Here is a 24482-nt window from a genome sequence, read left to right as displayed (position 1 = left end):
TGTGTGTATGTATGTGTTTGTGTGTGCTTACCAATAAAGAGACTCCAGATTTGGAGACAGCCTTGACTCCTGCTGTTTGCTTTGTTCATTAAGAGGAGATGAGCAGATGGTTTGCTGGTCTGTTGTGCAGTGCACACATGCAGGCACACATACACACACACACGCACGCACATGCAAATACACATATACACATGCATGCTCGGTCCTGTCACCTTAGCTTTATCCTCCATTTATCTTTTCCATTACACATCTCTCGGCAGGACAATGCCACTCGGTGAATTGTGAGGGATGTGTGTGTGTGTGTGTGGGTGTATGTGTGTGTGAGAGAGACAGAGAGAGATACAAGGGAGTGTGAAAGAGTAGTGCGCTGCTGAATGAAGTCACAAACCTTTTTAGTCAAGACAGCCTCTGAGGTGGTCATCTGAAAAGCTGATGACTCATTCATACATTCATTTATGTGAATCATTGCTATTCACTTGTCAGCCATTCTGTATTCAGGAAGAATTGCTTATAACAGAGGTATTGTTTTCGTCCTGCATCACAGCTTATCTGCCTGTGTCCAGGAAATGGCACACTGCACATTTAGACAAGGTTACACGAGCAAAGCCTGGCTGAGTGCAAAGATTCCTTTTCTTTTTGGCACAACAAATGGTTTCAGAGCAATGAGAAATGTATTGTTTGGGATTTTAGAAAACTTAATATTCCTCCTGAGCCGAGTTCCTGAGTATGTCTTCAAGGCAACTGCTTCTAAAGTCCCTAAACTGCCGGCACTTTTGATCTGTAATGCCTCTTAATATATTATATATCCATGCTTTTAACATCTGCATCAGTAAAACAACACTTCTTAAACCACACACACACACATTGGTTTCACTGCTCTGACCTCATTTTATGAGCCAAATATATCTTATACCTACCTGTAAGTAGGCACACACTTTTTTTTTGAAATTCTAAATTGCAAATTAAGCTACATTGGATTTATATTATAAGACATTTACAGGAGTTCAATTAAAAAAAATCCTATTGATTAGTTTGATTATGAAGGGTTCTGTCTCCTGCATAAATACTAAGACCATAAATAGCCACAAGTGTACTATTTTCTCCAACAAGTTGTTGTCAAGTTCTTAACAAAAAAAGGTGCCAACTACTAATTGTTGACTCAAAAAGATCCATTCTTAATGAGAACTATTGTGTCTTTTCAACATGTGTCATTAATCAGCAGCTCACTTATGACCCTGCTCTTTGCCATCAATACTTGCGTGGAAGGTTTTAAGGATGGAGCAAGAATCAACGCCACGTCCCTCTCCATACCCTCACAATGCATAACATGGACCATCTCTTCCTCCACTCAGGCAACTTTTTACAAAAAGTTTAATATAAATCCATAAATTTGAAATGAAGACAAACAAAATGAAAAATGTCATCAGAGACTACACTAGTAAAATAAAGAAAGAAACAGTGACACAATTTAATAAAAAGGATTTGTATTGTTTGTATTGTCAAACTGCACTACTGCATAACATACACAATACAAGTCATTTCCTGACTGTACAACATGCCATTATGAGGTTTTTTTTTTTCTTCCTGATAGCGATAACAAAAATGACTATATATATGTACACAACTCTGTTACAAGTTATATCGATCACTTGTGTCGAGAAAAACAGCACTGACAAAAAAACAACTATGGTCATTTTCGTCTAGGATCTAAAAACCTTGATTGAAAGAAACACAGTCAAACACAACATCAGTACTTTTCCCACTAGAATTTGGTGATAAATGCAATAAATTAAACAAGAGAACAATGGGAAAGTTCAAATGTCACTCTTGAAAATGTAGGAAGGGGCCCTCTTGGGGATGTGGAGATGCCACTGCGCGACTGAGCATGCCTGTCGATTGTATTTCCCATGAATGAAGAAATTTCATTACTCTGTCCATCCATCCATCCATCCATCCATCCATCCATCCATCCATCCATCCATCCATCCATCCTCTTCAGTACATCCCAGTGGTTTGCAGAAACACTCTCCCGTCTGAAACAATAAAAACGATAATGAATAAAATTTCAGCACAATAACATTTGTCAATTTCAGGGGAGACAAGCATTATTCTAACAGTAAAAGGCACGGTGCTGGATCCAATTCATTCACTACTAATTTCAATATTGAGAAGGTCCTATAGAGCCACAAGCAAAGATCATTAACAAAAGAACATTATTAAGGCTCAGTTGAAAGTGTTTTTCTGCCGCTGATCTCCATTTTTGGCGATAAAACTTCCTGGCACAAAGGAAGCACATCCTGCCCTGCTGTCTGACAGACAATTCCCCTTTAAATGATTTATTACTGGGTGTTAATTATGCAAATGATGTCCAAACAAACTCGTCATGAGGACAATTAAGACAGCCATTAATTAGTGGCCAGTTCTCTTCTTGCTTCACTGACATTCAATTAAAAATTGCTTTTGAACAAGCACGCTGTTTGGTATGGCGGTCTTGGCACAGCACGGAGCAGAGGTGGGCTGAAACCATGCACTCTTTTGATGAGGCCGAGCTAGAGATCATGGCCATTTCTTTTTCTGTCTGTTTAAGATGTTACATGTGGGATTTTCTCATTAATCTATCCCTATGAAGACAATAAAGGTGGCAAAATAAATATATTAAATGCCTGTCTCCATTAAACCGGCAACCTCAGAAAACTGTCTTATGCTTCATTTCATTTTGTTCAATTTCTCAGGAGTGGTCTCCCTGTGAAATCTTCGAAAACTCTTCCAGTAGACCGGTCAGTTAAGCATCAAAAGCAGTGAGTAGGTGAAATAAAGAAATCTCCTTCCCCAGCTTGGTCGATAGCTGCTAAATAAATTCCTGCCACTACGTATATGTATTTTTTAGGAGCATTACATCAGTTTTTAGCCATTAATATTAAATCAATTAGTCCCCGCTTGTTTAAAGTTTTAAGTTTAGTGCATTTCTACCTAAAGAGACAGTTTGCATTTCCTGTATTAATCACATTTAAGTTGTCTTTTGGTGGCAGAACATTAAAGCAGTGACAGCTTTTGTGCAGCATTTTTACCACAATTTTTTTAATCACAATGCGACGCCTGTTTTCACCTCTACATACTGAGAAAGCTGCCTTCGTTATCTGGTCACTTGTACCTTGTACTGTTGCCTTAGTGTCCACCCTGCTGTCATCGTGGTTGTTCCCATCCGAGTCCTGGGTCACAGGCTCTGTGTGGGGAGGGGCTGCTGATGATTGATGGCCTGTAGCTTGGCCATTAATTAATAAAGACACTTAATTAGAGGCTAATGAACAGTCAAGGCTACACTGTAGTGAAGGCTTGGGCAATATTAGATATGAAAAGAAGAATTACGAAGGATTTGGTCACTTAAATAAATTCTGAGTCAAAACCGTTTCTGTACCTGTGTGTGTGTTGGCAGTGTGCAGGAGACTGTGCTCTGCCTGATCACGGAGTTTCACCTCCTCCTCCAGGGCCTCCTGTAGTCTCCTTTTACTCCTCTTTTCCTTCTTCAGGCGCTTCTGGATAAGAACTTAAAAAAGAAGAGGAAGAAAGGAACAAGCAGACGGCCAAGAGTGTGAAAGGATGTCAGAAAAGTTCAAACTTTGCAATCAAAATATTTAGGTGCTTTTTTTAATGCTTGACTTGCATGCAGTGTTGGATGCTTTCTGACCTTGGTGGATATTTGCAACAAAAGCTCTGATGGCACTTTGACCTTAGTAAGTGAGGTCAACATGCTATTAAAGTATAGCCAACTCTGCATTTGCTCAAAAACCCCTGCAACAGGTAAGCAACATCACGCGGCTGTTTTAGTTTTTGTATTTTGTGGTCATTTTCCACCACAAGTTGCATGCTTCCCCACCTGGTGTGTCCTCATCAACCAAACTGTCCTTGATTGGAATTTTCTCTGACCGTGCCGTAAACGACAGCTTTTGTAAACTTGCCAAACTTGATTTAGTTTGTAGCAGACTGCCAACTTTAGTCTAATTCACCTCTGCAGATGCCTTGAGGGGTAATATACAGTAGGTGTCCTCACTTCCTTATCTGATTTTCCCGATAATGGACGTCCTGTCAGCTTTACAAGTGGATTAGACCACTCTTGTTTAGCTGCACGGCCGATTTTGTCAGTGTTTCGACGGTAAAATCCACACAGTGCCAGAGTTAATAAATTCACGAGGGCGAAATGTAACACTCCAATCAACACTTGCCAACTAGAATAATTTCCAGAGACAAAATCTCAAGTTAGCACTGACATTTGTTTCTAACTCATCTGTATTACGAGCAGCCTACCTCTGTTTTTCTGTTCCATGCTAAGCTGTCTCTCCAAGGTCTCTCTGAGCTCCCGCTCTCGGACCAGCTCCATCTTCAACTCTGTCCTCTCCAGCTGGTCCTGCTTCTCCTGCGCCCTGGCATTCTCTATGGCAACCCTCAGTAGACCCTGCTTGGAGACACACAGACACACAGCAACAGGTTACACCAACATTAAAAAAGTAAACTCTTTACCAGCTGAACCTTTCTAATACAAATTGAAAAAGACAGTGTTTCTGAACATTTAATGTTAACATAAAAAGTCTCCTAATTGTACAAGTATAACAATCACAATTAATCTTTTTTAGGGGCAAATTCTTGTCTGTCATCACATTCGGTTAGGATTACCGAGTGGGAAAAAATGCTGGTCTTTTAACTGCCATCACTTCAGGGTAAGATGGGTTATTTATTTTCTCCCTGTGAAAACCCAACTAGAGAGGGCTTTTATTGTGACTATACTATAACAAAGATGTAAAATCTGAGAAGCAGGTCAGCACACGCCCATCTGAATTACTGCATATCCTAAATGTCTACTATTTACCATTTCAGGAAATCCCAAAGAGTGGCTCATCTCTCTTCCTATTCATCTTGGGGTATAATAATAACAATAAAGCCCCGGCAGAGCCTCACCTGGATGTTCGTGAGCAGGGTCTCTATGGAGGACAAGCCTTCCGGGAAGATGAAGGGAGTGTGGTGAAGACCTGCTGGGAGCTTCTGTCCTGCCGGGTAAGAAACCCTCTCACAGCCCTCCCTGCTTGATGGGGGTTTCTGGTAGACTTGTCTATCACAGCTCTCCCTGGTTGTCTGAGCGGCCACGGAGGTGTTATCTGGAGGCAAGAGAGACAGTTTGATGTTTAGTCTGTAAGGCTGATGCACATCTGACTGAATCAGTTTACTACAGTGAACCCATGGCTTTCACCTTCACACAGACTCTTAAGAAATCACACACAGGGGTGCCATCACTTCATTATGTGAAGTAAGGATCAATAACAAAATTATTAGAGCAAGAAAAGTAAATTACTGACTGTTTTAAATACCACTTTGAGAAAACAAAGATAAGGCAATAAGTGTATGAGACTTTTAATTTACACATTTATATTTATCATGATAACTGGTACGTCATTTACTCTAATATATTCTTCATCCACTAAGAGACAATAGAGAGCTCTGGAAAAAGCTAGAAAGTGGATCTTGATAGTTGATAATTTTAAATACAAGTTGACAAAGCGTATTTCATATAGATTATAAAAGCAAAACACTTCAACTGAAAGCCTCCTGCAAAGAAGGAGTGATTTAAATAATGTACACGTATAAAAATCGATTCGATTTTCTTGAGCTTCCAAATGTATTTTGTGGTCTAGGCACTGTTTTGTTTTTTTTGTTTTTTTTAACATCTATTCTCCTTCCAAAAGAGCAAACCTTTGAAAAGTGGTATGCATATTTGACAATACTTACTGTGTTAGTAATTTGTCTGACAACTGTCTCTTTTATCAAGTGTATGCTTCAATCCTATTAGTATAGTATATATTGGTTAATGTTTGTTTAAAATCAGCAAAAAAGATCTTCATTCTTGCGACAATATGTAATCAAAGCACAGAAATTTCTAGCTTACTAATATGATTTACTTAATTTCTTGTAAACACATCAAGCCCAACAGCAAATAGGTGTTTACACTAATTACTGCGTGCAAGTTCGTGCGCACATGCACAAACGTCCTGTTTTGGGGTTTTAAAAATGTGGTTACCCTTTATTAGATGGCAGTCTGCCTATTGATAATGCACCACAGCTTGACATCTCCCATAAAACCAGCTAAGAACCTGCATTATGGATGACCATCTGTTTGTAAACCTGAGAACTGCGTGTACCCTATTCGTGACAGAGAGGGAGATGAAGATTAGCCATTTCCTGCATGTTTTTTTTCCCCTTGCATCAGGCAGTTGCTCGGTTTATGCGTCTACTGTCTTCAGAGCCGCCGAGGACGAAGACGTCCTGGGAGTTCGGCAGTTATTGGAGCAGAGACGAGTGTGAACGTGCGATGTGATATCTGGCAGTTTTCTCTGTCTGTGACAAATGACAGTGTTTTCTCCACTTAGCTGACCACAGCATCTTCTGCTCCAAATCCACCCACCTTCCCCACACTGCCTCGGCCTCACGTCTTGGCAACTGTCACATTCAAGGTGTTTCACAGATGAGAAGCAATACCCCCCCCTCCCCTTTCTCCCTCTTTCTTGCTAAAAGCATTGCTCTGTAGAGAAAGGTAATTAGCAGGTGCTGGCGAGCTCAGCGGAGGGCATCCAACTACACTCCTGTGGCTCTCATACAGACACACACACACGCATATTCGAAGCTGCTGAAGTGCGCAGTCAGCAGCGTGGGCTCCCCAGGCTCCTTGGATGTGACTGATCCTTTATTGAGTTACAGTTTTACGCCTACTTTACCTCACACTCGCACACAGGTCTGGCATACACATACACACACAGACACAGCTGCCAGCTTGTTTGATCATTTACCCATCTCTCTAACCAAGGTCACTGTCTGTTTTTCTCTTTTCTCCCAACTTCTTCCCCCCCCACCCCGTCTCTCTTACTCTTCTCCCACCCGTCCCCAGGGCTAATGAACTTCACCACGTGAAGACTGCCAGTCAGCGGAAGAGGGAAAAAAGGGGGAGTGGGGGGAGCGAAAGAGAGAGACAGTGAGAGAATAAAATTTTGCTGATGTTTGGTTAATGGGAGTGAGGTGTCAGGGATGGCCTCTGATCTTTGCTGCATGGATACGTTGTTCAAAGACCAGTAAAACAGCACACACAGCCAAAAACGGACTCGCATACACACACTCGCAGATTATCATACAATGGATTGACAGAATGACAGCGCTGAAGTGCTCTTTGAAACTCTGCTCAATCCACGATAAAGCCTATCCTGTGATGTTCTAGGTCAAGCACAAAAGTTTGCAATCCAGTAAATGCACATGCGTTTCATTTGCATGCAGGAAAATCAATTGAAAATCAATCACATAAATGCAACGTGTGATGCATGGCGTTCACGTTGTTGGTGCCCTCGCTGCTTTGTCAATACTGTCAGACACCTGACAGCATCAGAAACCGTACCTGGGAGGCCTTTGTGATTTTTAGATTCAATTACTGAATAATGCGATTCCGTATTAGAATACATTTACATGCACGCACACACGTACAAACTCGCATACAAACAGTCTCTCTCTCTTTTTCTCTCGCAGTAGATTTCTGCTGACTGTTTGTCCTTGAGCAGTCCTCATTAAGCTAATGCAAACCTCCCTGACAGAGAGAACCAAACAACTGACGTTGCAGCGCCGTGGCAACGCAGGCCCTAACGACAGGGAGGCAGTCGTTATGCAGATGAGGTCCAGCTGAGAGCGCGGGAGGCCGCCTGGCTCGTTAGACCGCGGCCCAGCAAATGGCTCGCTAATGTAACACCGCTTCCTGGTCTAATGGAGTCCTGTTTTGCAGAATTATTTGTCTTTGCTCCCCGCAGGGAGCCTGGGGGCCACTGACAGCAAGAAGGAGAGAAAGTGGAGAGAAAGGGTAAGACGGTGAATGCTCATTGACCTGTTACTGATATACTGATTTCTTTCTTGTTGAACCCTCTTTCTTTAAAAATAAATAATTAATGAGAAACTCTCAGATAGGTGACGGAGGTGTTTAAATCGCCTTTAAATAACAATGTGCTGTGGATGAAGGTGAACTGCAAGGAAACTGAATGCTTGCTGTTCTGCATTGACAGACCTGTTTCAAAGGCAATTCATCTGTCGGAGAAATAATCAGTAAGCATTATTAAATGACTAATGACTAACTATACAATATATTCTCAGAAAGCAGTTATAAATTGACCTTTGCAGTGAGGTCAACACACACACAAACACACACACACCTCTTTAAGATTTTGGAACTTCAAGTGCTGACTGTCTTACCTCTGTCAGAGTGGCTCCTCTTGTTCTCCTTGTTGTATTCCACTGAAGTCCCATCTGTATCTCTGCCCCCCTGCACCAAACCAGGAGAATGACCCAACACACTGTGACTTGACGACAGGCCGTCATGGAGCGGATCTGGAGAGAAAACATACAACGCAAAAAGGTTATTAACGGACTTACAGCTCCTGTTATAACTAAGAAAATAAAATATAAATAATATATATATATATATGTATGTATTTTTGAACCTGCCGCAATACTGTGAGTACATACGTGTAGTTTCTGCAGTGCGTTCTGTGTGAGATGGTGAACTTGACACACTGCTGCTGTGATTGGACGACAGCTGAGCTTCCTCCAGTGAGGGAGACGGGGAGGGGCTGTCACGCATTCGCTCCTAAGAAGCACCAAAGTGGCACACGGTCACAACTCAACTCAATTCAACTGAAATTATGGCTAATAAAAAGACACACAAAGCTCACAAAAATCTAACTTTACAAAAACGAGAATCCAGAATCCAGAAATCTACTTTCAGGTCTTTTAAGCCATCCTAACCAATCATCAAAACCATACTTAATAACATTATGAGATGAGACACTGGGAAAACTGTGTTGAGTGATTTCTTAATTTTTTTCATGTGTCTCTTCAAACTCTAATTTATTTTAACAGGTTCAATTTCTTTAATTATACATAGCGGTTTATTTTTAAGCAAAGTCATCAACTTGGCGAAGAGGGTTGCATTTTCTGTTGGTATGCAGCACATCTGAAAAATGCATAAATAGATATTGGATTGACCTGAAGCCAAGAAACGACTAATTATATTCTGGTAGCGATCCATAACTTGATTCCTAATTTTGCACGTAAAGGATAGAGAGATTGAATCATATAGAAACTATTTCTTTGGATGTTAAACGTTGGGAGAAATTTGTTTTAGCAAATGTTTTGTTTTGAAACAAGATTTCGATGTAAATCTTAAACTCTGGTTTCTTCCCTGATTATCACGCGGGCTCAGGCGATTACTGGCTCATGGTCAGATCCACCAGGCTGATGGGCCTCTGAGTTCACCTTAATGACGGAGGTGGGAGCCCTGGCAGGGGGGTTGGCGTGGAGATGCGCCACGTTGGCCATGCTGGCCAGCATGCTCTGTCGGTTCATCTGGCCCATCGCCATGGAAACGGAGGCTGGCGCCAGGCTGGCAGGGATCAGAGGATGTGACATCATCATGAAGGGCAACTGCTCAAGAACTGGAGTAGAAAAGAATAAAAAAAGAAGGAGAACAAGATGGAGTAAGACAGTCAGTTGGTTTTCATAAGTCGGACCAGGCTGGCTCGTCATAAATGTGGGGCTTCTTTCGTTTCACCTTCAGCTGTGTTTGTTTCATTTTTTTACCCATCACATCTTAAAAGGCTTTCCTCTGTTCGGCCCAATGTCGTTTACTGAACACAGCATCTCTCATGACAAGAAATAAATCTGAAAACCAGTGTCATTCCTCTTTGTTGTATTACCTGGATGACTGCTCTGCTTCTAAATCACAACTTGAAAATGTGCGTGAAAAAAATGTCGAAAGGAAGAAAAGGCAACAGAGTAGAGGAAGACACGGCTGTTTCTCAAAGGCTTTGATGGCCTCAAGATTTTTTCTGAGCGCTAAGAAACCTACAAATTCAGCCCTGCTGGAGTCAAGGGAAAAACACATAACTTTTCTGTTAGCACCCCGGTGTTCTTTACCATAAATTAACACGTTTTCAGCAGTTGAAACTAAACTCCTATTATCTCGGCCAATCTGTCGTTCGCGCTCTTCTCTTTAAGACAAGCATCCACTATCTTTAAAGAAAATCCTTCCTCTCCACAGCACCCTAGTGGGTTGTTGCAGTCCTTCTATTCATGAAGCAAACAATCCTGTTGGGGGGGAGGGGTAGAAAATGACATAAATATTTATCATTTAATAAAAGGAAAAACAAAAACAAAAGAAACACAGGGAGGAAGTGGAACAAAAGAAGCTGATGGCAGTCCTGGTGCTGGGCCAGCAATGCACGCTGGGTAATTATAAACACAAAGGAAAAAATCTTGGACTCTATTCCGCACAATTGTCACAAATAATAGAACGAGTGCATGGAAACAAAAAAAGGCTATCCAAAGAAGAGAGATGAAATAGAACAAATAAAGAGAGAAAAGGGAAGAAAGAAAAAGGGGAGAGAATGAAAGAAGGGGAAAAGGCAAACTAAGAAATAAAGGGCGAGGCGTTGACTTTATGAGTTGAGCTCGCTGGACATATGTGCAGTGCTTTGTGCATTTGGCAGATTAGTCTCTCACTTGCCCAAAGCAGAAACAAATCCAAACAAAAGATCTGTCTGAATGGAGCTGAATAACCAGATGCTCCAACAATCAACTATGAGCCAACTCTAAATATTAAGCCTTGGTTTGAAACCAGCGCTCCACTTTTGTCACCCCCCTCAACCCCAACTCCAATCCCACCTGCCTCCATAAATTTCATTTTTCTATCCCTCATCCTAACTCTGTTTTACCCCCCCCCCCCCTCCACTCTCTCTGCCCTCCCATCACTTTCTCTTATGTTTCATTAAAAAACATCAAAAGTCAAAGTGCCTCTCTTATGTTTATCCAAACAAACCATTACTGTAAACACACAGTTACTGTAAATTTCCCAGAAGATCTTGTTAAATGCAGAAATGGCTGCTCCCTGCTCTTCCCCAGCCCATAAGGTGTCACACTCAGCATTTGTGAGTGTGTGCGTGTGTGTAATCTGAGATTGCCTTTGTAGTGGTTAAAGCTCTGGTAGGGGCCTATCCTTCCCATAAGGCAGTGGGTGGCGGTATGGAAAAAACACATTGTGCTTATGTGTGTATGTATGCCTGTGCTGTTTGTGTGTGTGTGTGTGTGTGTGTGTGTGTGTGTGTGTGTGTGTGTGTGTTTGTGTGTGAGAGAGAGTGTGTGTTTCCACTTGACTCTATCATTAACAGTGATTAAGCTTTACAGGTTTATAATGGCTGGTGGTAACCATGCCATCTAACTGTGCACAGATGCTGGCAGTTGTAAGTGAGTGTATACAATGGTAAACAATGCTTAATGTTGGGATTGTTTACAGACAGAAGCACTGTACACACAAAGCAAAAAAAAAAAAAAAAGGTAATAATGGGTTTAAACATACAGTGATTTAACTGTAAAGACATTTTTTAGGACATTTCTGTCCTAAAGCCTTGTGCTGTGCTCCACATGTTAAGTGTGTGTGTGTGTTTGTGTGTCTGGCTGATAGCATATTCCACACAGACCTCCATAAGCCCAGTCATCTGTCTAAACACACTGATGTCGCTTTAACCTGTCGATAACAGTGTGTGAGTGTGTGTGTGGTGGTGGTGGTGGTGGTGGTGGTGGGGGTGTTTGTGTGTGTGCGCACACGCGCGTGCTTGTGCCCGTCCCGCCATCGATTGTCCAGCGTTTGTCGTTTGCATTCAGGATAGTGAATTAGAGAGAAGACTATTGATTTGGCTTCAGCCTCTCATCTTATTCATCTCTCTATCATCCCCGTGTGCTTACTACCGTGCACCGATGCTCCAGATCTGCTGGCTGCTCTCCCTTGCTGCAAAGCCAGGGATGGGCACTGTGAAGGGAACGGGTTTTTCTAACATATGACTAAAATAGGAGAATATCTGAACATGTAATGAGCAGCCAACAGGAATTAGATCAAAAAAAAATGAGAAGGTGATTCTTTGCTTTCCAGGGGCAAACTGTAAATGAGAGCACACTCCTTTGTCAACTCTGAAAGGCAAGACTTTTTCCAGAAAAATCCTGGTTTAATTTCTCTCCTTATGGCAAACAAGTGTGACTAACAAAGCTGGTCTGAGTCGACACTCTCTCGTTGGGATGACTAATAAGTACTAATGACTTGCCGGCAATGTTTTGAGGCCACTTTGCAGATGACCAACTGCGTTTTTCAGGAAATGATTCCTGAATCTTATTGAGTACCACATATATGCAAACTAATCCAAGCTGGAGAAAATATTCAGCCTTATAGTCAATTATTACAAACTGGGGGAAAAAAACACCACAGAAGCAGTGATTTATATAGATGTGTATGTGTGTGTTTATATATTTGTTTGGATTACCTCACCCAGATATCCTTTTTTGAATTTCATCTCAAGATCTTGCTGCTGTTGTTTGTTTTTCTACTAACTGTCTCTCAAAGGAAACATACAGGCTGCAGAGGTGATGTCACATCCTGGTTTTAATCAGCCTGGTTCATAAACACAGCTGCTGTATTGACTTGGCATCACAGATGTGTTCAACAGTGTTATGCGGGTCGTAATTAACATAACACTTACACACTCACATATGCACGTACCAAAAAAAAGGATGAGACTCACCCAGTCCGGGGTTGTGGTCGCCGTTTTCTCCGTTTCGCCCGCCATGTTGTTGGTTGCTGTGGTAACCAGCCATCGCCTCCAGTTTGATCTTTTTGGCCAGGGCAGAGAGATCTAAGAGAGAGAGACAGAGACAGATACAGAGATGAAGAAAAAGAGGGAAAGAAAGAAAGAAAAAGAATCAATAAGAGCCAGATCAATGGCCCCCGGTGGAGGATTAGAGCAGTAGGTAGGCAGGAGGTTGTCATAGGAGGACAGGGGCCAGCCATTCATTCTGACTGCACCGCTGCACTGGCCATTTAGTCTGCCAGGGAATCAGCAGTGATAGGAACAAACCAAGACATTCATCTCTCCCACACAGGGATATCACATCCCACAGCACAGAGCACAGGATAACACTCAGCAGCGGCAGCAGCAGCTCCACCTTTCATCCTGAAAGAACTTCGTTATCGGTACGAATTAGACGCACAAGGCAAAAAGTGAAGATACTTTCTAATGGGGGTTGTGCACTTTTGGATAATGTGTAACAGAGAGTGAGAAAATGCGAGCCGCGTTTTAATTTGTGTGTTGAACCCCAGAAGGTAGTTTGACCCTCAGATCACCCTGTAAAATAGAAAATTAAATATGTCTTGCACTAACACAGTCAAACACGTTGAATTATTAAAGTTCAGACAAACCACACAACTGTGCAAACACGGCAGAGGAAACACAAACAGACCGTAAGTCTTAATTTCCTGGCCTTCAATACGTCTAAACATTTGCAACAAACTGAACTGCTGAGTGATTTTCTACGCTTCCATCAGACGGCGGGTGTCTGAGGTGAACAGCTGAAGACGTCGACAGCCACAACAAAATTGTTCCTTTTTCTTCTCGTCTCCTCTTCTTCTCTCTCCTGCCCTCTCCCCTTCTCTCCTCCCATCCCCTCTCCTTACGTTACCTTTTCAAATGTCAGCATCACAGCGGGACATAAGCCACTGTGCTGCATGTGTGTGCGCGCGAGTACACGAGGGCGAGAAAAAGAGACTAAGGAGGATCACATCAAAGATTTTCCCCTGCCTTTTACGCTCAAATGTCCTCCCTCTCTCTGTCTCCTTCTCCCCTCTCATGTGGCCAGTTCTAATCAGTAGCACTGACATTGCCGCCGTGCCCTCTCCTTTGGTGGAAAAAGACTCTTTTTTCCCACTGAGAAAGATGCTCTTGAACGTTCGCGCAGACACAACGCACACACACACGCGCAAATACACATACACACTCAAGCACCTTTGAACAGTGAGAGGAAGCGGAGGCTAATAGAAAATGGCTTCTTTTGAGGCGGGGAATGAAAAGATCAGGTTGCAGTGAAGAGCACAAAGCCAAGGGCAACTTTGAGAGCGGTGAGGTGCCAACAATTACTTTTCTCCCTTTCTCTTTGCAACACACACACACACACACACACACAAACACACACAGACTACAAAAGGGACTCAAACACAAAACTGTGACTAAAACAAGCAGCGCCATGGCCTTTAGCAGACTGTTTGCAGAAAGTCAGAATATAAATGTAACATGCAGCTTCAGATTGTAAAATTTTAAGTGCCAGATGTGCAAACACTTCAAAATGATCATAAATTCTAATTCTGAAAAGCACAAATAACAATTTAAAGTCTCCTTTACACAATAAGAACTTAAAGGTTTACAGTACCAAGCTAAACACATCCTCACTTCAATTATAAAATGAATTTCAAAGAGGTTTCAGAGCTTTTAGAGATTATGATTCTAACCCAGTTCAACAGAGGGCTTAACAGGGAACGCTGTACTTATAATTCAAGAAAAAAAGACCAAGCTTGCAAGTTATGAGTTGTTTCTCATGTGTCAGCAGTGCGTATGCTAATTTTATTAATCAACACAGCGGTCACCTCCCCGAACCCCACCTCCTCATACTATTGATGAGGGGTAAAATGTGCCATCATGGGGGTCTGCTTGGAAAAGCGGTGAAACACGCCCCATTCTGCATAAGCAACCTGTTCTTTTTTTTTTGAAACTGATGGGGTAACTCAGCTGGCTGCCAGATCACTGCTTTCACTCTGAAAGCTGAAGCAAGAACAGTTTTTGAACTTTGCTGACCGCTACTCTTGTCTGAAGCAACAACGTGTCACTAGGAGGGATTTGTCTGGTGAACCCTGACATCAGAAAAAAATTGTGTAAAGGGGTGATTACACAGGCTTTCTCCTTTATTTCTTGAATACGGAATACAATCACAGATGTTTCCATTATTAAACTTTAATATTAGTTTTGTTTGCTTACATATTAATGTCTTTATAAGTAACAGCTATGCTAAAGTAATTTTCTCACCATATTAAACAGTTAATCTTGAAATACATGAAACTATGTGAACAAACCTTAAAAAAGCTGATTATAGATATTATTTGCGCTAAAATCAAATTAATATATATACATTAAAGCAATAAAATATTATTTTGATTAGTGCATTTTCATTTATTCAAATTTGTTTCCCACACTGCAACTTCATACGTGTCAGTAATTACATTTTTTTTCACTTTTTTTAATTAATAAATGTGCATTCCTTTCTATTTCCGTTCTATTTCTGTTCCTGAAAGACCAGGTGGTTGGACCAACTGTTCATTCGTCTTTATTGACGATTATTTGACTGCACTACATATGTACTCCTCCTCTGATTGTCCTGCTTAAACAAATCATCTTTTTTCTACGTGCAGCAGCTTTTTTATATCAATATGCCGACTAAGGGCACACATCAGGATCGTTTGTGAGTCGCTTACTGTGGACAAAAAATTATTGAAAAAAAAAACCACAAACTACCAGAATCTGGAAATATTGATTATTAAACTATCACAGCCAGTTAAACAAGGTGAAAGTCAAAATTTAATAAAAAATTTATTGTGATATGTGTAAAACAAAACTTGCTTCTTTCCTATACTCTTTTAAGAACATGCCCTGCACTGCACATGATGCCATACTGGTAATTTAAGACACACACTGTCATAATAGTTTACTGTGCTCATGCACTTTTGTGATATTGTTTCTTCAGAAAATATGCTCGATTTATGTGTTTGTGTGTGTGTGTAAGTCTGGGTGGTCACCTGCAGGAGGTATAATCCCGGCATGCATCAGACCACTGTGAGACAGCATGTGGTGAGTCCCGCCCTCTGTCGCACTCTGCAGCCTCTTGGGCGGTCGTCCAGGCCTTGAACTGCAGGCGGAAAACACAAGCATGCATTAATAATTAGGCAGTTTAATACTTTACCCACTTAGTCACTTTTTCATGCCGAGACTGAGATGGGTGGCCCGGTTAAAGAAAGTGTCCTTCAGCCTGTAAACCTCTGATCCTGCTGAAGTGTCAACAAGCAAAACACTGAAACCCGACCGGTTCCAGGAAGGCTGCTGTACAGCAAATCTGACCTCCCTGTGGATACGAGCAAGCAAAAAACGAGTTTCCCTATGGCATCAATAAAGCACCTCATTACTGTTCAGCTTACTCATTCATTTGTTTGCTTATTAAATGTGTTTGCTCGCCTCCTCTTTCCTTCAATCCTTCCTTCATTCAGTCGTCTTTCCCCGCCGTGCCACAATTTTTCCTCAATAAACACTGACTACAAGCAGATTCACATGGATTCTTGTCTTGTGTGCGCGGGTGTGCGGTTTGATTGAGCCGGGCATGCTCAATCAATCTTAGAGGAAGTATGTGAAAAGCTGTCAGGCATCACTTTGGCTCTGACTAAACGGTGTGAATGTCCTGACAGGGGAAATGACACGGGCCACATCAGGCTTAATGACAACCAGCGTACCTCATCGCCTTTCATAGCAACCTGACATAACATGAGTCTGTGGGCAAGTGCGAGACAGAGCGAGGGAAACAAGAGGAGATGAAGACGGAGTGACCGAGAGCTGAAGAAACAGAGAACAGTTGAAAAGTTGATGCAAGACAAGGAGTGTTAAGCGAGAGGAAAAGGTGAATAAAAGGGAGAGTTTGAAATTGTAAGAAAAGGTGGGAAAGAGTAAAAAAAAAAAAAAAGGGGGGGGAAGAGATAGACTAGCAGCAGCAGCTTCCTAGCGTGGGGTGTCTTTGAGCAGATTTTAATTAGAATCTAATCCAGCCGTCATTAAGGCCCCATAAACGAAGCTGTCAGTCAGGAGATTAATGGCGCCTCATTTGCATATTGCATATAATTCATCAATTACACAGCAGAAAGGACCAATCCCCTGTTGACACACCCACTGGCTGAGAAGGGGGGAGACGGAGAGAGACAAAAAGACAGAGAGGAAGATTGTGTAGTCACTAACTGTGGGAGAAAAACAGGTAGATTGTGAGTGTGTGTGTGGGCGTGCGTGCGTGTGCGTGCACATCGGAATGTGAGTGTGTGCATGTGCGGGGTCGTGTACGAGTTTGTGTGAGTGCGCGCGCGTGTGTATGAAGTGTTCAAAGGTTAATTTGATGAGCCGATGAGCTCCACAGTTCCTGCCCTCGGTTTTAATGAGTTGTTATTATTGTCTCTTATTATGGGCCCAGACCGACTGGGATGTGACAGCTGACATCAGATATCTCACACTATCACACACACACACACACACACAGGGGACGCAGACGGTGAGAGACGCACACAAGCATGCAGACACACTCAGGTAGATTCGCATACCCACGCACACGACATGAAAGACATACAGCAGGGATGTGTGAGTGGGATAAAGTTGTAAGTATGTGTTTTGTGTGCGTGTGTGCGTGTGCGCATGCACGTGTGTTTGTGTGGGAGTATGTGCAGTTTTTGTGAAGGTGGGGGGCGCATTCAAATTACAAACAATATTCTTTTGCAGTCCTTATAGAGCAGCATACTGGGCTTAACAAAAGCAGGAAATGTATTTTTAGGTCTCAGGTTTGAAGGTAAAGTAACAGTTCCACCGCAACTGATGTTGAAACACCTTAAATGAATACACACACACAGACACGCACACACACATACACACAAACAGATGTGCACACACACACACAAACGCAGTAGTGAACATCAGTGGGGGGAAATAAAATACACAGAGACCAAAAGACCGTGGTTGGTTTTTACTGCAGCCGCTTCCCTTTCCCTTACTACTGTTTATTTGCACACACTAATTAATGGCCTCTGCGTGTCTGCGTTGATGGGTGGGTGTGTTTTGTATGTGTGTACGTCTGTGTGTGTGTGCCTTTGTATATGTTGCATTTTAGGGGGCATAAAGAACTCAAACCTAATTTTGTGTTTAGTCTGTAAGTGCGTTGATACATCAAAGTGACCCATGGAGGGAGGTCTATGTGTGTGTTGTGCATGCAAGTGTGTTTGTGTGTGTGTACATGGTGTGTGTGTGTGTGTGTGTGTGTGTTTGTGTGTGTGGTTGGAGAGCACCGGTTCCCTGAGGTAGGATTAATGAAAAAGCCTTTCATGGAAAAGTCATCAAGCTGAGGGGATGGAATGAGAGAGAGGAGGGGGGAGAGAGAAAACAGTTCATTGTGTGTGTGTGTGTGTGTGTGTAAGGTGTGTGTGAGAGAGTGTGTGTGTGTGTGTGTGTGTGCAGAGGAGGGGGTGTATGGCTTATGACCTCTTTGTCTCAAACTTTAATTAAAATCTCACCCAGACGTCCTCCCTCATGCCAACGCTCTGGCCACACATGCACACGCACACACACACACACACACACACTCACACAGTTTTTTTAAATAAAGGTACTCTGTACATTGAGTTCTGCCCTCCAAGCTTAGTGTGTGTATGTTACCTGAAACATGAAACGCCAAACATGGCAGCTGGAGCTTAGTGCAGGTGGAACAGAAACAAAACACAACAAAGATGACAGATCTCTATCCTTGCTAACACACACGCACACACGCACACGCACACGCACACACACACACACACACACACACACACACACACACACACACACACACACACACACAGGGGAAAGAGAAAAGTAATGAAAGAAGAGGAAGTGTTACAGTCAAAACAGTGGAACAGTGGAACAGCTACTAGCTTGGAGGGACTGAGGTGGTGATAGGTAGCAGCTGTGTGTGTGTGTGTGTGTGTGTTTATATGAATGTGTGGGGAGAGAGAGCGAGGGGAAAAAAAAAAAAGAGAACTTGCTCAAACAAGATTTTGTTTTGAATATATTAGAGGCGCTTTACAGCTCCCATGCTCCCATCCTTTCAATCTGTGTTTATCACATGGGTTTGTATTCGCCGTCACGGTCCGGTTTGATAAATCATAATGTCGCTGCTGTACGCAGGAAGACTTATGTTGGTGGTTACAGAAGGCAGGGAAAGATTGATGTTGTGATCTTCCTCTCAAATCGAGGGCTGAAAAAGCTTTCTGCGCCATTGTTATTAGGAAAGCCTGCGTGATGATGTCATGAAAGAAGCAGGCAGGACAACACACACACAGACGTGCGCACACACACACACAGTGGGGCTCGACTTTGAGGACGTTTGATCATGGCAAAAAATCTGATCTCCTAAACTGATACCGCTTCACATTCCTGTCCCGCATTCCAGGGTCAAAGCTGTGTCAAGACTGAGTGTGTCTGTGCGTTTGAAAAGTATGTGTACTCCATTAAAACCTGTCACGGTGGAAGACATGGAGGCCCTCTCTATCTCATCGTGCTCGTCTCTATAAAACATCAAAAGAGCGATGAGGTTAAAGTTGAGCTAACCGCCCCAGCCTAACACAGACACTCGAACACACATGAGCATACACACAGCCCTCCTCCCCTTCATCCTAACACTGCTGACTTTGACAGTGAGTTATGGCATGGCAGTGGGGCTCAGCTCTGAGAAGTCCACCTTCCCATGCACACACACACACAAAAACACTGGCTCGACACTGCCAAGTCGAGAAACACAAAGAGGGTGCTTTTGTTGTACTCTACATACCACTGTGTCTCATTCATCATTCGTCGTTTGATTTAAGTTCGAGTAACATTAACACCTGCTTCATATATTTGACTCTGCTTTTGTTGACGGCCCCTGCTGCATGAGCTGCAAAGAAAAGCGTGTGAATGCGAGCTGAAAATTACCCAAAAAAAGGATTTCTGCTATTAGAAAAATAAGGGGCCTCTTTCAGCAGTATCTCCCAAGAAAATGTGACCTTGGTACTGTGGTTCATCAAAAATAACACACTATCAGCAGTATTAATAGGGACTATTTCTTTGGAAGAAATTAGGTCCTCTGAAAACTGCTATCTGTCCAGTTGTTATCTTTAACATGGACTTTTTTCTGGAAAAATTGCCATTAAGTTTTTTTTTAAATGTCATTTTCCAATGCTTTGCACAATTACTTTTACCTCATTTTACTGGGTTGGAGGCAAGAATCTTAATGCAAATATGAGGGCAAACAAACCTATCTGCATGGTCCAAATCAGGTGCTAAGTAAAAAAAAATGCATATATAGAAATAATATAAAAATGCACTATAAGTTGCAAACCTTAAATACCATTACTTATAAATATATATCCTGTGTTACTATTCAAGTGTGTTGTTATTAACATAATCAGTTTGGCATGTTACACTACTTTTATGTAACATTCAGGAGGGTAGGCATTTATGGACACTGCATAATGAATACTTATAGGGCATCTGTAAACTATATGCACACACACACTTTGACCCGAGCGAGCTATTTTATGTGTGTTACTAACAGAGAATGAAACTGTTCCTTTGTCAGGGAGAAAGAAAAGGATGGAGGATCAGGTTGCCTCCTACACGCCATGTTCTCACTGTGGAACTAATGTCATTTAGCAGCAAAGCCAGCAAACACACAGGCGTGACCATGTGAGTTTCTGTGTGTGCGTGTTAACAGAGAGTGTGTTTGTGTGTCACCTATGCATGAATTATAACTAGGCTTTGAGTGAGGGTGAAGTCGGCCCTTCTTCATGGTTTGATGAGTCAGTGGTCAGTGTGTGTGTGTGTGCACAGCAGGAGTTAACAGTGAGACAAAGAGGAGAAGGAAAGACAACGGTAAACAGAGGACACTGCTTCAAAAAACCACTTCATTTTAATCTTAAAAAAAAGAACCAATGAATAAACAAACAGCCCAAAGAATAACTAGCAGGATGAAAGCCATGTAAAGCATTTTGTTAGTCATGTTAAACTATCAGACAAGGCTGCTATTTTTTTTTTCAAGCCTGTCTCACTGTAGTGAACTGGAAAATAATAAGTGATGGCTGTCTTAATCAGTAACAGGAACCTCAGTCAGCCTTGACGTGGTCGGAAAGCTGTATCATCAAAATCTCTGAGATGTTCTTGAAACTTTTCGCTTTGGTCAGAAATCTTTAAACAAAAGCCATCTTGAGTTTCACTTTTTACCTGCTATTGTATGTCGATCCGTCCACGCCGGGGATTACTTAGAAACTTCTAATGCAGGTGGAGCTGATACTAATGGCTACCGCAGCACACTTGAAGCCTTCAGACAAAGAATCACAGAAGTCGTTTGAAGATTTCAGACGAGTGATGTTTTAAGATCTCATTAAGTAAAGGCTGTTTGAGTGTTGTGTGGATAATTAGAGACGGCAGAGGATGTGTATTTTTCGGGGGTTGTATAACATCGTTCCCATTAACACCAGACATAGAAGAAATCCCCAAGCAGCCAGAAGATGCATCTGGATTTTGTCTTGGTTGGAGGGCCGCAAATGCTTAAGCGCAGGTGTTAATCCACGCATGTAAAGCTGGAAGCTGATTCTCACAATAGTATGTTTCTTTTTGGAGTTTTTTTCAGGGCTTGCTCAACAAGTCAAAGCTTGTCTTAAATCCCACACTTTGACTTAAAAACCAAAAACGGCTTAAAGATTAAATAAAATGAGGGCATATCAAAACACTGGAATGATCTTACCTACAAACAGTAAATATAAAGAACTGGGGGAAAAAAAAGTAATTTAAACATTGCAGAATCTGTATTTTGGCATTTATCAGCGCACATCTAGATGCATTCTCCATCTCCATTTAATGGCAGGTGTAAATTGGATCATTCATGCTCCAAGGAGCTGGGATTAACCATCAAACAATATAAATTCCCCAAACTAAGACTAATCCACACTGCTCTGGATTCAAACTCATGCTGTTATGAGCATGTGGTCTGCACAACAGCAGACTGAGGCACCAGGAAACCACAAATCCCAGCCAATTTAGCCCCTTTATCCAAACATATCTGCTGCACACTGGATTGATGACCCATGTAGCTGGTCACCATCAGAGTTCTGCAAAACAGGCTAATTTACATAATCGCATCATAAATACCGAGAATTCATTTAATCATCTCCTCTGTTCTGATGCTCAGGGCTAAAGAGTGTTGATATGATAAGACAGCAAGTTATTAAGAAGGGAGAGAGAGAGAGAGGGATGGAGCGAGGGAGGCAAAGAGAAGGAGGGAGAGAGTAAAGGGATCAGTGAGTGAGTGAGTGAGCTTGTTCTGATTTAAGCTGCCGCTTGGGGCCAAATGAAAATTAATTAATTTCTGTGAAGAATCAATTTCTCAGAATGACAGTGTCACATTCAATGTGTGCAAGTGTGAGTGTGTCAGAGAGAAAGGGAAGTAGTGCGTGCGTGCATGTCAGCGAGAGAGATCAGACTCCCAGATAACATGAGAAACTTTTAAGAGTGTTTTTCTCATAAGGATTACTAAAATTCATTATCGCCAACACCATAATCACCATCACAGTGTTTATCATCCATAAAAATGGTAATTAGTAACAGCCCCAGCAGCAGCAGTGCTGTGGCAAATGAGAAGGGGTTAACTGGACCCAAGTCAGTTGTTATCAAATCAAACACGAACTCCAATAAAAGCTAAAATAAATAAATAAACATATGGAAAATGTATTTTCCCTCATGCAGCAGCTTTAAGGAAACTGAGTTTGCTTTTAAATTAGTGGAATTATTTGTAGGCAAGTTCTGAAACATAACAGACACACTCTGTAGAGATACCCTATTAGATATAAAATAACACAAGGTCATTAGTAATAATGTTTTTAATAATATTATTAAAAATATTATTATTATTAATAATATTTAATAATAATGATTTTTGTGACTCTTTTCATGACCTGCTGACTGTTTGATCCCCCAAATTTGATATATTTGTAGCTATCTGCTAACCCCACCTGCTGCACTCCCCCTCCCTCAATAATGAGCTGGGTAACCCTCCATCACACTGCCACCCTCCCCACCTTCCCTTCGCTCTCCTCTCCCCGGACCCCTGACTCACCTTGCATTGGTACAGTCGTTGTAGAGCGTCTCAAAGTCCTGCCTGGAGATAAGTTTGCACCGGTTCACCCCGGGCTGGATGGCCCCGAGTCCCCGAAGAACCCGGACCTGCTCCACGTTGCACACCACCGGGGTAATGTCCAGCCGTTTCAGCTTGGTGTAAACGGTGTGTAGCCCGCCGACCAGGTGTTTGAGAAACACGTCGAAAGCCTGAGGCAAACAGATGAGCTCCTTGTCTTTCACTGTGAACGACGCCAGTTTGGCACCTTTCACCTCCACCAGTTTGCACTCGTTGTTCTGCGGCGTGCTCTCTACGGGCGACGCAGTGGCGTACACGGGCTTAGCGCTGCTGGACACCGGAGCTCCTCCGCTCTTTAACGGGGTCCCGTTCGGCAGTAAGAGGTCCGCCCTGAACTGGTGAAGCAGCGCCGGGTGCGCCACCGGAGGAGCCGGGGAAGAAGCGGCGGAGGTGGCCGCAGGTGGCGGAGAGTTTGTGGCCGGAGACACGGAACTTGGCGCCGGGTGGTGCCCGAGTGGAGCTGCGGGCAGCAAAGCCGGAGGCGCAGGAGTTGCCATAGTGGTCATGACCAAGAACTGGAGAATAAGTAAACTTCAAAGTCAACTATTTAAGAAAGTAACTTGGCCGAACACACGCGTACACTTTGGAGAGTGTGAACTGCGCATGGAGCGTGCCGAGGAGGAGAGAGGGGGATGAAAGAAGAGTAGACGGGGTCCGTGTGTGGAAAAACAGATCACATACTTGAATCAGAATGAGCGGAGGCTTGTCTCAGAGCTGGAGATGCTACTGTCACATTAACATAAAGAGGAGGAGCCTGGGCTTATTCTTAGAGAGTGAGAGACGCGATCAGAGAGAGGAGAGGGAGAGAGAGCAAAGATTAGCCTACATAAACTTTGGATAAGCCTATTTATGAACGCCTAACGAAACGACACCTAAATATTAACGCCTCTGATGTCTGTAGCAATGCAATCTCCAGCTTTATAACATTTAAATCTCCATATTAGGGTAATCTTCCTATAACATATTTGGGTATAATTATTTTATCCTCGGGGGGGAAAGAAGTAAATGACTTTTTCTGAGAGAAAATGTTTGTATTATGCCCAAATACTAGTCTTTATGGATATCAGATGGACTTTTAAAAATCTGATTATGACAAGCAGAGTGCTTTAAATAAAGTATTGAACGCCTCACTCTAATATATCATATATAAGTATGTAGAAGTGGTAGTATTTGACTTTTATGTGCAGTCTATTTTTTTTAATTGCGCTGATGAAAAAAGACATATTTTAGATTTATGCAGATCTGTCAATAAAATTAAATATTTGGAAAAATACCACCCCGCCAGTGTCGAATCTGATAGTGTTATCACAGGTGGATTAAAAAAAAAATCATAAAATATTTTAAAAATCAATTAAAAAAAGGCATAACTTTTTTTTAAAGGTAATTTGTGTTGCACCTCCTCTCTCTTATAAATGCAAAGCGGCTGTACAAGAGCTCGTACAGGGGCCAGTAACCTTGGCTTGACAAATTGACCCCTTTACCCCAAACTGATTCCTTATCCACACACTCACACACACACACACACACTTCCATCATTTACATAT

The 24482-nt window shown here is 42.2% G+C and overlaps 1 protein-coding gene and 1 long non-coding RNA gene across 4 annotated transcripts; one reads left to right on the top strand and one right to left on the bottom strand.

Annotated features, from left to right (window-relative positions):
* Positions 1–1467: 1467 nt before the first annotated feature.
* dachc (dachshund c) lies at positions 1468–23931 on the bottom strand. Of its 3 annotated transcripts, none has more exons than XM_085183021.1 (11): positions 22861–23931; positions 15734–15843; positions 12639–12749; positions 9328–9506; positions 8539–8659; positions 8266–8400; positions 4951–5147; positions 4303–4453; positions 3416–3544; positions 3152–3223; positions 1468–2033 (listed from the first exon to the last, which is right to left on the bottom strand). In XM_085183021.1, the coding sequence occupies exons 1-11, from the start codon at positions 23442–23444 to the stop codon at positions 1996–1998; spliced, it is 1827 nt and encodes a 608-aa protein (XP_085039147.1). In that variant the 5' UTR covers positions 23445–23931; the 3' UTR covers positions 1468–1995. The 3 variants fall into 3 exon arrangements, with proteins under 3 accessions (XP_085039147.1, XP_085039145.1, XP_085039146.1); XM_085183019.1 differs by having other exon boundaries at positions 3152–3262; positions 22861–23906; XM_085183020.1 differs by having other exon boundaries at positions 3152–3262; positions 4303–4450; positions 22861–23904.
* Positions 7902–9388, top strand: LOC146505565 (uncharacterized). Its single transcript, XR_014877630.1, has 3 exons — positions 7902–8118; positions 8350–8428; positions 9275–9388. It is a non-coding gene; the product is annotated as an uncharacterized LOC146505565 (long non-coding RNA).
* Positions 23932–24482: the final 551 nt, after the last annotated feature.

The sequence above is a fragment of the Neolamprologus multifasciatus genome, chromosome 13, assembly GCF_963576455.1.
Source record: "Neolamprologus multifasciatus chromosome 13, fNeoMul1.2, whole genome shotgun sequence".
Taxonomy (NCBI): domain Eukaryota; kingdom Metazoa; phylum Chordata; class Actinopteri; order Cichliformes; family Cichlidae; genus Neolamprologus; species Neolamprologus multifasciatus.
The sequence above is the reverse complement of the archived record's forward strand: the minus strand, read 5'-3'. Positions and strand labels throughout refer to the sequence as shown.